The sequence below is a fragment of the Periophthalmus magnuspinnatus genome, chromosome 17 (assembly GCF_009829125.3).
Source record: "Periophthalmus magnuspinnatus isolate fPerMag1 chromosome 17, fPerMag1.2.pri, whole genome shotgun sequence".
In the NCBI taxonomy this organism is placed as follows: Eukaryota; Metazoa; Chordata; class Actinopteri; order Gobiiformes; family Gobiidae; genus Periophthalmus; species Periophthalmus magnuspinnatus.
In genome coordinates, this window is record NC_047142.1 from 2,369,492 (window position 1) to 2,382,701 (window position 13,210).

At 41.6% G+C, this 13,210-nt stretch overlaps 1 protein-coding gene across 2 annotated transcripts in view; it reads right to left on the reverse strand.

Annotated features, from left to right (window-relative positions):
• Positions 1-927: 927 nt before the first annotated feature.
• Positions 928-13,210, reverse strand: part of LOC117385011 (tensin-3-like) — a 68,169-nt gene continuing 55,886 nt past the window's right edge. The window contains exons 18-27 of one of the 2 annotated variants that reach the window (XM_033982229.2): positions 11,900-12,462; positions 11,728-11,814; positions 10,229-10,360; positions 6,274-6,369; positions 5,628-5,705; positions 5,437-5,514; positions 3,589-3,757; positions 2,217-2,285; positions 2,108-2,137; positions 928-1,979 (exon numbers count right to left, since the gene is read on the reverse strand). In XM_033982229.2, the coding sequence (XP_033838120.1) occupies positions 1,835-1,979; positions 2,108-2,137; positions 2,217-2,285; positions 3,589-3,757; positions 5,437-5,514; positions 5,628-5,705; positions 6,274-6,369; positions 10,229-10,360; positions 11,728-11,814; positions 11,900-12,462 (1,447 nt within the window). In that variant the 3' untranslated portion in view covers positions 928-1,834. Of the gene's footprint in view, positions 1,980-2,107; positions 2,138-2,216; positions 2,286-3,588; positions 3,758-5,436; positions 5,515-5,627; positions 5,706-6,273; positions 6,370-10,228; positions 10,361-11,727; positions 11,815-11,899; positions 12,463-13,210 lie in introns of those variants that run through there. The other variant, XM_055228537.1, reaches the window with a different exon arrangement.

The window sequence follows — 13,210 nt, forward strand, 5'->3', positions numbered from 1 at the left end:
TCCATTACGCACAGCTCCTCTGCGCGCGGCTCCATTACGCACAGCTCCATTACGCACGGCTCCATTACGCACAACTCCATTACGCACGGCTCCTCTGCAGCGCACACGCCGTAAATCACAGAGAGGAGAGGACCAGGCACTCACCACACCTGGGCCCGCTTCCTTCCTGTCCTCCCCGGGAATTCTTCACTTCCAGCACCTGCAGCACCGCGCCGGGCCCCCGCGGCCTGTCCGGGCCTGTCCGGGCTGTGCGTAAAGCTGCAGGTGCTCACTGTGTCTGAAGTCTGTGCAGTGCTCCATGTGTGGAAAGAACTGGACCAGGATGCAAACTTTAGCCTAATTGCTTGTCCTAATTAAAAAGCAAAGAAGACTGGCATTAAGTAGTAAGGAGATACTTGTGCGATGGTAGCGCCCTCTGCTGGCCATGTGAAAACTGTTCAGCTGTTTTAACTTCATCCAGCCGTGGCAGCATTATACATGTTTGTATTATTCTTATAAAATTGACATCAGACAGATTAGTATTAGCAAATTTTGTAATTATTGGGTGTTCTATTGCATTCTGGATAATTCTGAGGTATGTGTATATTTTATTTTATTTTATTTATTCATTCATTTATTTATTTCAACATATTGAAATTTAGGACAATGGAATAAGGTGGTTCATTTTTGGTCATATAAATCATAGAAAAAGTCACAAAATCGTACAAAATCTTGACAAAAGTTTATAGAAAGTATTCAGGAACAATATATATATATAATTCTAAGAGGACACAAAAAACAAATACAATTAAATTTAATAAATCTACATTAACTTGCTGATTAAGCTCCCAAATTCTGGCCCAATACGACCAGTTACACTTGTACCTGTGTATAAAGAATAAATATAATTCACTCCTCCAACCATAAAATAAATAAAGACAATAAAGTGCCGTATTGTTTCCAGTTTATTTACATTATATAGGATCAAACATTTCTTAGTCAATGTACAAATGTTATCACAAGTTATTAACAGAGGCACGATATCGCTGAAGACGGAACGTGTGAGGTACGAACATTCAAATAGCTTTGTCCCTATGGCTGCCCAAAAAACAAACAAACACACACGGCCATGATCACGTACAGTCCAGCACGGAGATCTGGAGGTTACCGGTTCAAATCCCGCTCTCGACATAAACAAAAAAAAAAAAATCATTGGTTGAGCGGTCGAATCCACTGTCCCACAGGTTGACGGTGCGATTCTAGCTCCCACAGATGAACGTGTGAGAAAATGTGACCTTTGACCAGTTAGAAGTCAATATATTAGGGTTTAACTTTAAATACTTTTTTTTAATACGAAGCACATTCATTAAAAACACATTACTGGCCGCTATAAAAGTGGTCATATTCACAAACAAACGTGTTAATGACTGAGATGGAAAAAAAAGAAGTAAATAAATCAGGACACGATGGTTCAAATTTACATTGCATAGTAGTTTCTGTTGCCTGGAATGTCCCACAGTATGGCATTTAACGTATCTGCGGGTTAAAATTAACGGTCGACGGTGAAGATTACAACCTACGAACAGCATCGCCAAAACATTATAGTTAAAACGTCTTCGATTAAATAATAAAATGAAAAAATAAACATGCAAAAATGAACGTTTCTAGTGACTAAAATTAGAATATATTGAAAAAAATATGTACAAACCAGTTAGTTTCTTGGCAACGCAACATTACAGAACACAACTTTAAATCTGTAACATTTTCAACAATATAAAACAAAGTATTTCTGTATCTTCAGCCCTGGATTTTGGCCCCACGAGTCTCTTTTGGGAGTTCGGTTTCGTCCTCCGTTTTACTTACTCTTGTTCGACCCAATCATCACCTTGGAAACGAAGTTAACAATAGCGCTGGCGGGCTGCTCGGGGTCGTGCTCCGCAAACAGATGACAGATATTGTCGGTAGAAGTGCCTGTTTTTCTGGCCACAAAGCCGAAGATTCTGCGAAGTAAACCACTGCGGTTAAAAACAGCGCCGTCATACGTGTCAAACTGCCCGTGTGCGTTTAAAAATAGCTGTTAAATGTGAAATTATAGCCGAACGACGGGAGCAAATAGTCGTTTACTTACTTTGCAGAAGGGTAGCCGTCGACCTTCCACCTGCGGGAGCGGAAAACAGAGCTGTGATGTCATTCGGCTGGACAAATATTTGAAGTTTAAGTCTTTAAGCTGTACTCACTTCCTGTCTTGAGGATCCAACGCGCAGAATATGACGGTGTTTACGTTGTAGTGTCTCCGGAAAAACAGCCTGAAACACAAAAAAAATATTTAGTTGTGTTTATGTTTGTGTAATTCCTTAGTCGTCCAGGTTTGATTGGACAAAAAGTCGGAGGAGTGAAGATGTTTCGCTGCACATTCAAAACCGTTTCTTCAGTTCAATTCAATTTAAATCAATTTATTTTTGTAAAGCTCAAAATCATAACAGCCGTCGCCTCTTTAGGACTGAACATGAGAATTGATTTAACCAACACAAAGTTAGAAAATCAACAATGAAACAGACGTTGGTCAATAACAGACAAGCAACGAAAACAAGCAAATTGATAACTGTCCTTAGACCCTCCTCCTCGGTATAGAAAAAACCCAGTGGGACAAAGAGAAACCCCGAGGAGAAATGTATTTTTTCTTTCATCAGCTAAACTCGGACAAGACTCAAGTCATCGTCTTTGGATCCAGTCTCTCTCTAAAACCTTCAAATCAGGCGAGAAATCTAGAGGTAATGAGGAGCTTTAACAGCCACAACAAATCAGTAACATCTGCAGCTTTTTACATCTAAAAACATGTCAAAAATCAAAGGTAAACTGTCAAAACCAGACTCAGAGACTTATCCTGCGTTTGTGTCCAGTAGATTAGACGACTGTAACGTCCTGATCACTGGACTCTCCAAACGAGCCACAGAACAGAACATCCAGAACATCCAGAACATCCAGAACATCCAGAACATCCAGAACATCCAGAACATCCAGAACATCCAGAACATCCAGAACATCCAGAACACTGCTGCTCGGGTCAGGACTAGAACCAGGAAATACGAGCACATGTGTCCTGTGAGACTTCTCAGAGACTTTAAAGCAGCTCAGTGTGAACAAGTCTCTCCATGGACCAGCACCAAAGAACATCTCCGATATGTTAGTGCCACATGAACCAGGACTGAACCAGGACTGAACCAGGACTGAACCAGGACTGAACCAGGACTGAACCAGGACTGAACCAGGACTGAACCAGGACTGAACCAGGACTGAACCAGGACTGAACCAGGACTAAACATGTTGAATCAGTGTTTCAGTTTTGTGCAGCTAAAACCTGGAACATTCTTCCTGAAGATGTGACTCAGACCTCGACTTTGACAATGTCCTTTTCTCCTTTAATGTTAATTTTCTGATGATTATTTATGTTTTGATTTGTTGTATTATGGTTTTAATGTCTTTCTTATTCTATAAAACAATTTCTTTCCCTTCATTCCTACAACTTTTTGTCCAGTTAACAGCTGTGCATTTATCTTTTACTTAATTTCATAAAAATGTTGTGTGTTTCAACAGTCTCTGGCGTCTTACTTCCTCTGGTTGTCGGTGAGTGTGATTCCCTGGGACGACACTTTGAAATGGACGACGGTGGAGGTGACGGGGGGGTTGGCGTGCAGAGTCATGGAGGTGGCCTTCTGCACGGCCTGAGTGCCCGTCAGCGACTCCATCTCCACCGAGCCCAGGTACCACACGTTACACGCTGCAGGACACACCAGGATTTATGCATTTAGTCTCAACAAACACAAGTTTAAACATTTACAGCATTTCATTTATGTTCTAATGGAAGATAGAGGTAGGACTAAACCAGAGGACCGAACCGGGGCTAAACCAGGACTAAACCAGGACTAAACCAGAGGACCGAACCGGGGCTAAACCAGAGGACCGAACCGGGACTGAACCAGGACTAAACCAGAGGACCGAACCGGGACTAAACCAGAGGACCGAACCGGGGCTAAACCGGGGCTAAACCGGGGATAAACCAGAGGACCGAACCGGGGCTAAAGCGGGGCTAAAGCGGGGCTAAAGCGGGGCTAAAGCGGGGCTAAAGCGGGGCTAAAGCGGGGCTAAAGCGGGGCTAAAGCGGGGCTAAAGCGGGGCTAAAGCGGGACTAAAGCGGGACTAAAGCAGGGGACTGAACCGAGACTAAACCGAGACTAAACCGAGACTAAACCAGAGGACCGAACCGGGACTGAACCGAGACTAAACCAGAGGACCGAACCGGGACTGAACCGAGACTAAACCAGAGGACCGAACCGGGACTGAACCGAGACTAAACCAGAGGACCGAACCGGGGCTAAACCGGGGCTAAACCGGGGCTAAACCGGGGCTAAACCGGGGCTAAACCGGGGCTAAACCGGGACTAAAGCGGGACTAAAGCGGGACTAAAGCGGGACTAAAGCGGGACTAAAGCGGGACTAAAGCGGGACTAAAGCGGGACTAAAGCGGGACTAAAGCGGGACTAAAGCGGGACTAAAGCGGGACTAAAGCGGGACTAAAGCGGGACTAAAGCGGGACTAAAGCGGGACTAAAGCGGGACTAAAGCGGGACTAAAGCGGGACTAAAGCGGGACTAAAGCAGGACTAAAGCAGGGGACTGAACCGAGACTAAACCAGAGGACCGAACCGGGACTGAACCGAGACTAAACCAGAGGACCGAACCGGGGCTAAACCGGGGCTAAACCGGGGCTAAACCGGGGCTAAAGCGGGACTAAAGCGGGACTAAAGCGGGACTAAAGCGGGACTAAAGCGGGACTAAAGCGGGACTAAAGCGGGACTAAAGCGGGACTAAAGCGGGACTAAAGCGGGACTAAAGCAGGACTAAAGCAGGGGACTGAACCGAGACTAAACCAGAGGACCGAACCGGGACTGAACCGAGACTAAACCAGAGGACCGAACCGGGGCTAAACCGGGGCTAAACCGGGGCTAAACCGGGGCTAAAGCGGGACTAAAGCGGGACTAAAGCGGGACTAAAGCGGGACTAAAGCGGGACTAAAGCGGGACTAAAGCGGGACTAAAGCGGGACTAAAGCGGGACTAAAGCGGGACTAAAGCGGGACTAAAGCAGGACTAAAGCAGGGGACTGAACCGAGACTAAACCGAGACTAAACCAGAGGACCGAACCGGGGCTAAACCAGGACTAAACCTGGGTCTAAACCAGGTGTAAACCGGGACTAAACCAGAGGACTGAACCGAGACTAAACCATTTAATTTAAGTTCTAATGAAAGACGGGGTAATACTTTTTCTTCTTAACTCCTTTTCAAGCTCGTATAGGAACAAATCTGTCAGATGTGCTTTGGTTGCGCCCTTGAAATGAATAAGAATAAATAAAATACATAAAAAACACTCTGTAAATCACTGATAATCTCATAGTTTTCAATACCTGCGCCTTGTTTTAAGAGCTCAGCAGCCGAGTTGGAGATCGATGGAGAGCTGCTTTCGACTATATCTTCTAATGGATCTAAAACAAACAAAACAGAGATTAGATGTACTGTAGTTATAAACATGAAAATACAGGTAACTCAATTCATCTATAAGAACATGGTGGACGAAAACAGACAGTTCCATATTCACCTCTGTCTGGTATGATGAGTTTGCAGGGCAGAGCGAGAGGAGTGATTGAATGCTGGCACACTAATGCAGTTAAGCTTCCTATAAAAATAAAAATAAAGTGTGTAACCATTTGTTTATTTCAATAGTGGTGTTAAAAATTTCTATATTACACAAAATGGACTCTCGTGAGGTTTAAGTCATGTTCTAATGCTGTTACCTCCTCAAAAACAGACCTGGAGTTGTGTTTTGTTTCTTTTATTATTCGTCTGTAACATCTCCAAAGATCAAAACGCTCTGTACCACCTTGTGATGTCATGAAGTGGTAGTTTAGTTAGTTTAGTCCAGTAGAGATTGGTAATTCCAGGAGCTGAAATCATCCAAATTATTCTGGTGAAGGTGTGTGGAGTTTAAAAACACAGTGGAGCACTTCCTGTATCGCCACATGATGACATCACAAGGTGGAACAGAGCGTTTTCGAGTCTGAGAGAAGAACTATTCAGTCTTAAACATGTGTGAATGAAACAAAATACAACTCCAGGTCTGTTTGTGACGAGGAAACGTCAGAACAAGCCCTTTAAACAGGACAACGTTTGGGTAGTTATGCCATCCCGCCACTAGAGGGCACTGCTGTAAGCCAATAGCAGTGTGAGAGACGGGGGCCACTCACCAAAGTACGGCTCGTTGGGGCAGCCCTTTAATCGCACTCCCTTCTGTGTGCACTCGATCAGGAAGTGTCGCACCAGCTCATTCGACAGATCACCTCCTGTGGAAAAACAAAATACAATTTAAGAAGAAGTACTCCTTTTTGTTACTTAAGTAAAAGTACAAATACCGGAGCAAATAAATACTCACATAAAAGTAAAAGCATCACATGAAAAAAAACATCTACTGAAGTAAAAGTATTGAAGTACCTGTTTAAAAATGTGGTTAAAGAGTAAAAAGTAAAAGTATTTCACGCAGATTTGAAGTCTTATAAAGCTTCAAATGTGGTGATTTGGATAAAGATTTTTGCTTGTTCAACAGAAACAGGCCTCAGACAATAATAAAAAATACTTTTACTTTTCAGTCCTGTTCAAAAATGTAGCGGAGTAGAAAGTACAGATACTGCTCTCAAATGTACTCAAGTAAAAGTAAAAAGTATCTACTGTAAAATGTACTGAAATAACCTAAAAATGACTTAATTACAGTACTTTACTACAGTATTTTCCAGAGTATCAAAAAATGCATAATAATGAAGAAAAAAATGTGATTGTCGGGTTGTGACCGTAACAAACATGTGAAATAATAAACTCAGATGCGACTTATTTTCATGATGCGATTTATATTCCTGAGTATTACTGGCCAAAGTGTGATTTATAATCCAGAAAATACGGTACTTTGTAAAATAAAATATATAATAATTAGTAGTGGAAGGTAACAGTCTATTTTTTTTATTTAGCAGCTACATTAAGCATTTATCAACACTCTATAAATTAATTAAAAGGTACAGGCTCTTTAAATGGAAAAACAACATATTCCTAAAGGAGCCTAATGGGATTATGAATGCACAGCAGCTGAGGAGGGGCCCGGGACGGTCTGGGGAGGGGTGTGAGGAGGGTCCGGGGTCCGGGAGGGGTGAGTCAGGAATGTGTTGACACAATGGCGTCTCCTTAAGGTGCTTGAGTTTCACACGCACAGGGACAGGAGCGAGAACGAGCGCGTCATGATGTCACTCCAGGTGCCAGCGTTGAGCCGCAGAGAGGCCCACAAAAACAAAAGGGGCAGGTGGGAGAACTCCAGGGTGGGCTCGGGTGCGGAGGATTTCAAGGATTATATGACGGTTTCTGACTTGTGTGGAAAATAAACACCGATTTCACTGCGACTGCGGCAAGTTTACAAGTTTACTCTGCTCCGGACAGGTCCAAAGGAGGCAGTTATTTAGATAAAAGAGCGTCAAGGCGTTCCCAGTGTCTCGGCTGGAACGGGAACGCCTTGGGGGAGCTGGAGGACATGTCTGGGGTGAGGGAGGTCTGTTAGTCCCTGCTTAGACTTCTGCCTTTAGATAAGCGAAAGAAAACGGACGGACGCCGCAAAGAACAACACACTCCACCTCTTCCCCCTTGGCATTTAATACTCGCTAGACCGGAATAAACTTGAATTGAATCCTGTTTTTACATCGATATTTTCTCTTTCTTCCGCTGTAAACGTGTCTGAAATGCACGGGATTCTTGCATAAGTTTATCAGTTCATATCCCGACTGTTTTTGTTTACCTGCACACCAAAAAATCTGCTCATGATCTGATTTCTGTAGTAATCTGATTACCGAAACGCCATGTTAAACGTCATGTTCCATCTGATGTGAGTTATGGATGTGAGATTTCTTTCCGATTCTTCACTGGTGCAAGGAAAATAACAAAATCTATTGAAATAAATAAACAGAGGAGCAGATGAACCTCTTGGACTGTCGTTAAAATGAAACTTTACTGTTGGTTTGAGTTGTTTTTCATCACTGGAGCAAGAAGTCGGCTCTAGTTTTTTTGTTTTTTACAGTAAGACGACCGTACTCTGTGGTAATAGAGTTATCATTATGTGTCGTATTACCACACGTCGTATGACCTGTAATGTTTATTTTGGAGAAGCGTCAGGACTAAACATGAAGAATCAGCATGAGGAAACCTGGAACAGTCTTTAATGTTAATTTTATGATCATTATTTATGTTTATACTGTGATTTTAATGTTTTTCTTTTTCTCTAAAACATTTTGAATGACTTTGTGAACCAACTGTAGCTCGAGTTTAAACCGTTGCCTTGTTAAATGACATCGAGCCTTTAAAAACATAGTATTTCGTTTTAAATAGTTAATCGCTATGGCAACGCAACAGCCCAAATTTGCAATAAATGCGATAAAAATGATGTAAAGCGAATTATGCACAATTTTGCAGGTACATTGAAGTCTAATTGTAAATACGTTTTTTTACTGTTGCGGTTGGTTGATTAAACTGAAGGGGGCACTCCCTTAACTTACATAATGTCCCTCTGAGGTAGGTCAGCGGGACTGAAACACTGTGAATAAAAGTGAACCAAGAGTGAGACTTTTTTCTTAACCTTTATAAGTAAATGTGGGAAATAAATAAATATAAAAGTGGACAAAAGGTTATTAGAGACAAACTAACTGGACAACTGAGGGATTATACAGACAAATGTTTACAAGTCGTTTTCAGGACTAAAACTGCACTTGTTTCAGTGTAGAGTCTGCACACCTGACAGGAGGAGAAACACTCGGTCTGAAAAGTTAAGAAAACTCGCACACACTGTCTCACTCTTGATTCAATTTTATTCTCACAGCGTTTCGTTCCCTCTGACCTTCCTCAGGACTAAAACCGCACCAAACACCAGAAAACGCCTCTTCTGACACGGTCCCTGGACAGCGCCTCATCGGGTTTATTTGGGGCAATAGTGTCCCAGGAGAAAGAGATGTTCAGCTCGTGTTTCAGTCCATAAACTCGCTCTGATTCGGTCAAAGACTCTCGGTCCATAGCGGTCTGCGAGGCTTGAGAGAGATGCTCCAAACACAAACACCAGGTCAGACTCTCAGGTTCCACCGAAACTATAGACGACCTGGAGTCATGTGATTTACGAATGTGTTTTTATCACAGACTGAGTGAGTGTGACGTCACCCGTTCAGCTCCAAATGAAGCTAATCGAGGCTGGAGGTTATAGCGGCTAATCTGGAGTCGAGTTTCATGTGTGGAATCCCGACCATGAGTATCATAGCAACCAAAGAGCCAATCCAGAGCGAAGATGTTGAAGGTAACGCCCCTTCCTGCCCACAAGACTGGTTCAGCACAGAGCGGGCGCTTAGCAACGCTGTCAATCAAACCTGTTGCTAACGCTAACAGGAGCGTCCTCGGGGAAAGAAGGACCTGATTTGTCTGTTATTAATGTTCATATCTTGATTTACAGACACAATAGTGAAATAAAAACCCCAGGATCATGTAGAGGGTTAATACGAACATTTAAGACCAAAATGAGTCTGACAGACGCAGGTACAGAGAGAGAGGACTGCAAAAAATAAACTCATAATAATAAAATAAAAATAAAAATCTAAATAACAAAAAAAAAATAAAATAAAGAAAATAAACTAAAAAACAATAACCTCAAAATAACAAAAAACAAACAAACAAAATCTCAAAATAACAAAAAAAATTTAAAAAAGCTTAAAAAATAAACTCAAAATAACAAAAAAATTATAACAAAAAACAAACAAACAAAATCTCAAAATAAATAAAAAATAAAAATAAAAAGCTTAAAAAATAAACTCAAAATAACAAAAAACAAAAACAAAATCTCAAAATATCTTAAAAAAATAAAGTAAAAAACTTAAAAAATAAACTCAAAATAAAAAAAAATAAATAAAAAATTAACCCCAGGATCATGTGGAGCGGGTTAATACGAACACTTAAGACCAAAATGACGAGCCTGATGGAGCCAGAAGCGCGCTAATGATCACGTCCTGTTTGGAACGTAGCGGCTAGCAGGTTAGCCATGTGCGTTTATATAAACAGTCTGTGGTTTGTCTGATGTAACTGAAATGGCACAGGGGGGTGGGGGTACATTTTCTCGGTTAGTTGAGTTGTTCTGACCTTTTTTGCTCTGCTGGAGGACAGTGGGTGGAGGCGTCGCTACTTTCATGGCCAGTCCGTACGCTCCTTTGAACGAGTGACTGTCCCGCACGATGAAAGAACCAGGCTCTTTATCCTTTAGAACCGAAATGGCTGAAAATATAGAAGAAAAACGTTTATTTTCAATGCAAAAATGAATCCCACTCAAATAGTTTCAGCGTTGATGTGAGAATAGTTTGGATTTAGTTGACTTTTAAAGCTAAAATGAGGCGACAGTGGCTCAGTTGGTAGAGCGTTTGTCCTGATCTGATGGGTGGAGGCGGTGGAGGTGGTCGAGATGCTGTTTGGTTGATTCTGTTCAGGGTCTATTTTAACTTAATAAATGATTAATGATCACATGAAAATGCTGTTTCACAATAAAACGCCACATTCACAGTCGCTCCAAGTGCAGTTTGAGTGAAGTAAAGATACAGAGGTGAAAAGTTACTCAAACAAAAGTAGAAGTATCACATAAAAATCTACTTAAGAAAAAGTATTTAAGTGCTTGTTTAAAAATGAACTTTAAGAGTAAAAAGTGTTGTTCCTTTGTTGAAGTGTAAATGTAGTGATGATTTTGATTTAAAAATAGACATTTTGGTCACAGTAACAATATGAATCAATTTTGTGTATTTATTTTTGTTTATTTTGTTATTTTTTTGTATTTATCTGTTTATTTTATCATTTTTTCTGTGTTTATTTTTGTTTTGCTCAAAGCTGAAGCTCGAACTCTTAAACTTTAGTCAGGATGTTTCCTCAAACATGGTAAAAATAACCCCTCAAATCAGATGAAAAGTACTTTTACTTTTCTGTTCAAAAATGTAGTGGAGTAGAAAGTACAGATACTGCTCTCAAATGTACTCAAGTAAAAGTAAAAAGTACACACTGTAAAATGTACTTAGTGAAGTACAGATGCGTATAAAAAGTACAGCACTTTACCTTCCACCACTGCAGCGCTGGCAGATATTTTCTAGTGATATAATGAAATAATAATAATAAATCCATCAAAATTATCCTTTAACTCAAATTAACTCGATTAATATTTTGAATTGAAGTAACTTAAAGAGCAGATATAATTTTGTTTAAAGGACCTGTATTACGCTGTTTTCTGATCTGTTCTAATGTCGTTTCCTCGTCACAAACAGACCTGGAGTTGTGTTTTGTTTCATTCGCACATGTTTAACGCACAAACCCTGCATATCTGACTCCGTTCCACCTTGTGATGTCATCATGTGGTGATACTGGAAGTGCTCCACTGTGTTTTTAAACTCCACACACCTTCATTTAAAGAATCATTTGGATAATTTCAGCCCTGGAATTGCACTAATTCGACTGAACTAAAGGTAAAATGAGCTGTTAACGTGAAAACTACCACTTCATGACATCACAAGGTGGAACGGAGCATTTTGAGAACATGGCTCAAACCTCACAAAAGTAAATTTTATATCAGACTTTTAAATGAACCCAACTATATTCTTTCATACCTTGATCTCTGGATATGTCAGGCTTGTACCAGAATTTGGATGTGTCCTGGACAAATTTGACCGTAACCTGCTTGCTCGCCAACACATCTGCAAAACAAAACCAACAAAACAATCAAAATAAATCAGAATATTGTTCCGTATTGTTGGTTTATTCATAATCTGTGACATTTACCCGGCAGTGGCGATGCGTTCCCAGACATCTGCATGGACAGATCTGGTAGAACATTGGGAAAGGGAATACTGAGTGAACTCCCGCTGTGAGGACTGGAAAACCCGCTCAGCGCCGGAGAGGCCGTTCCCAGGGAGTGCTCCCCGTCCGACGCCCTCTTCTTCTCGGGCAGGAGCGGAGGCTGGTGGTGCCCCTCCATGACGGTGAGCAGGGTCCTGTCTCTGCCCGCGTTCGCCGTGAGAGGTGAGTCCGTGCCGTAGCTTAGTCCGGAATCGTCTTGTTCTTCGAAGTTCTGAGCGGGACAGCGGCTGAGGGCGAAGTGGGCCATGCGACTGCGCTGGCTGCTGCGCGGGGAGCTGTGGCCGTTGGGGGCCGGGTGGATGTGGGGGTGGTGGTGGTGGTGGAGGAGGGGAGGGGAGTGGTGGTGGTTGTAGTCCAGGGAGACGCCCCCGTGATGGTGGGGGAGCGGGGGGTCACGGGCGGAGGAGGAGGGGGCGTAGCTGTTGTTCAGGGAGGCGTGGCGGGTCAGGGCGGGGTGTTCGGGCCAGGGGGGACTGATGGAGGAGCTGAGGGAACAGCAAAATGTGTTAATTATGATCGACTAACAGTTGTTTAAATTGTACGTTCACACAGACACTTGGGGTGAAGCGGGTTAAGTGTCTTGCCCAAGGACACAACAACAGTGTTCATCTGTGATACCGGGATTTGAACCAACAACCTTCAGATCAGAGGACGATTTACAATAAGATTTTATTTTGTCTTAAAAATACTGAAGATAACAATTCCCTGAAGATAATTTTATAACATTTAAAAAAACTTTAAAAACATGAGTACGGAATCCCTGAGTGGAGCGCAAAAAAAAAAAAAAAAAAGAGACGCATCATTTGGGCTACATTTTAAGTATTTATTTGTTTTTTCACTGCTTTGAGCTCGGAGGTAAAAGGAAAAAACTTTTTTTTTTTTTTTTTTTTGCTGTTGACGGTCTGATGATTTTTTTTTTTTTTTTTTTTTTTTTTACCTGCACTGTTATGGTTTAACTAATGGGGAAAAAAATCAAATATAAACGGATGTCTTTGTATTTTCAATTAATGTACTAGGAAGACAAATTATGAGTCAACAGCAAAAACAAAAACACACACACAAAACATAAATAAATAAAAACATTTGCATTGCTGGTGCAGAAAAAAAAAACTTCAGATGCACCAACAATAAAAAAAACAAACAAAAAAACCCCACATATACATAAAACATATATTTAGTTACCTACAAGGTCAAACCAGAGGGAAAAAAAAAACTTAAAACTGGAACTCAAAT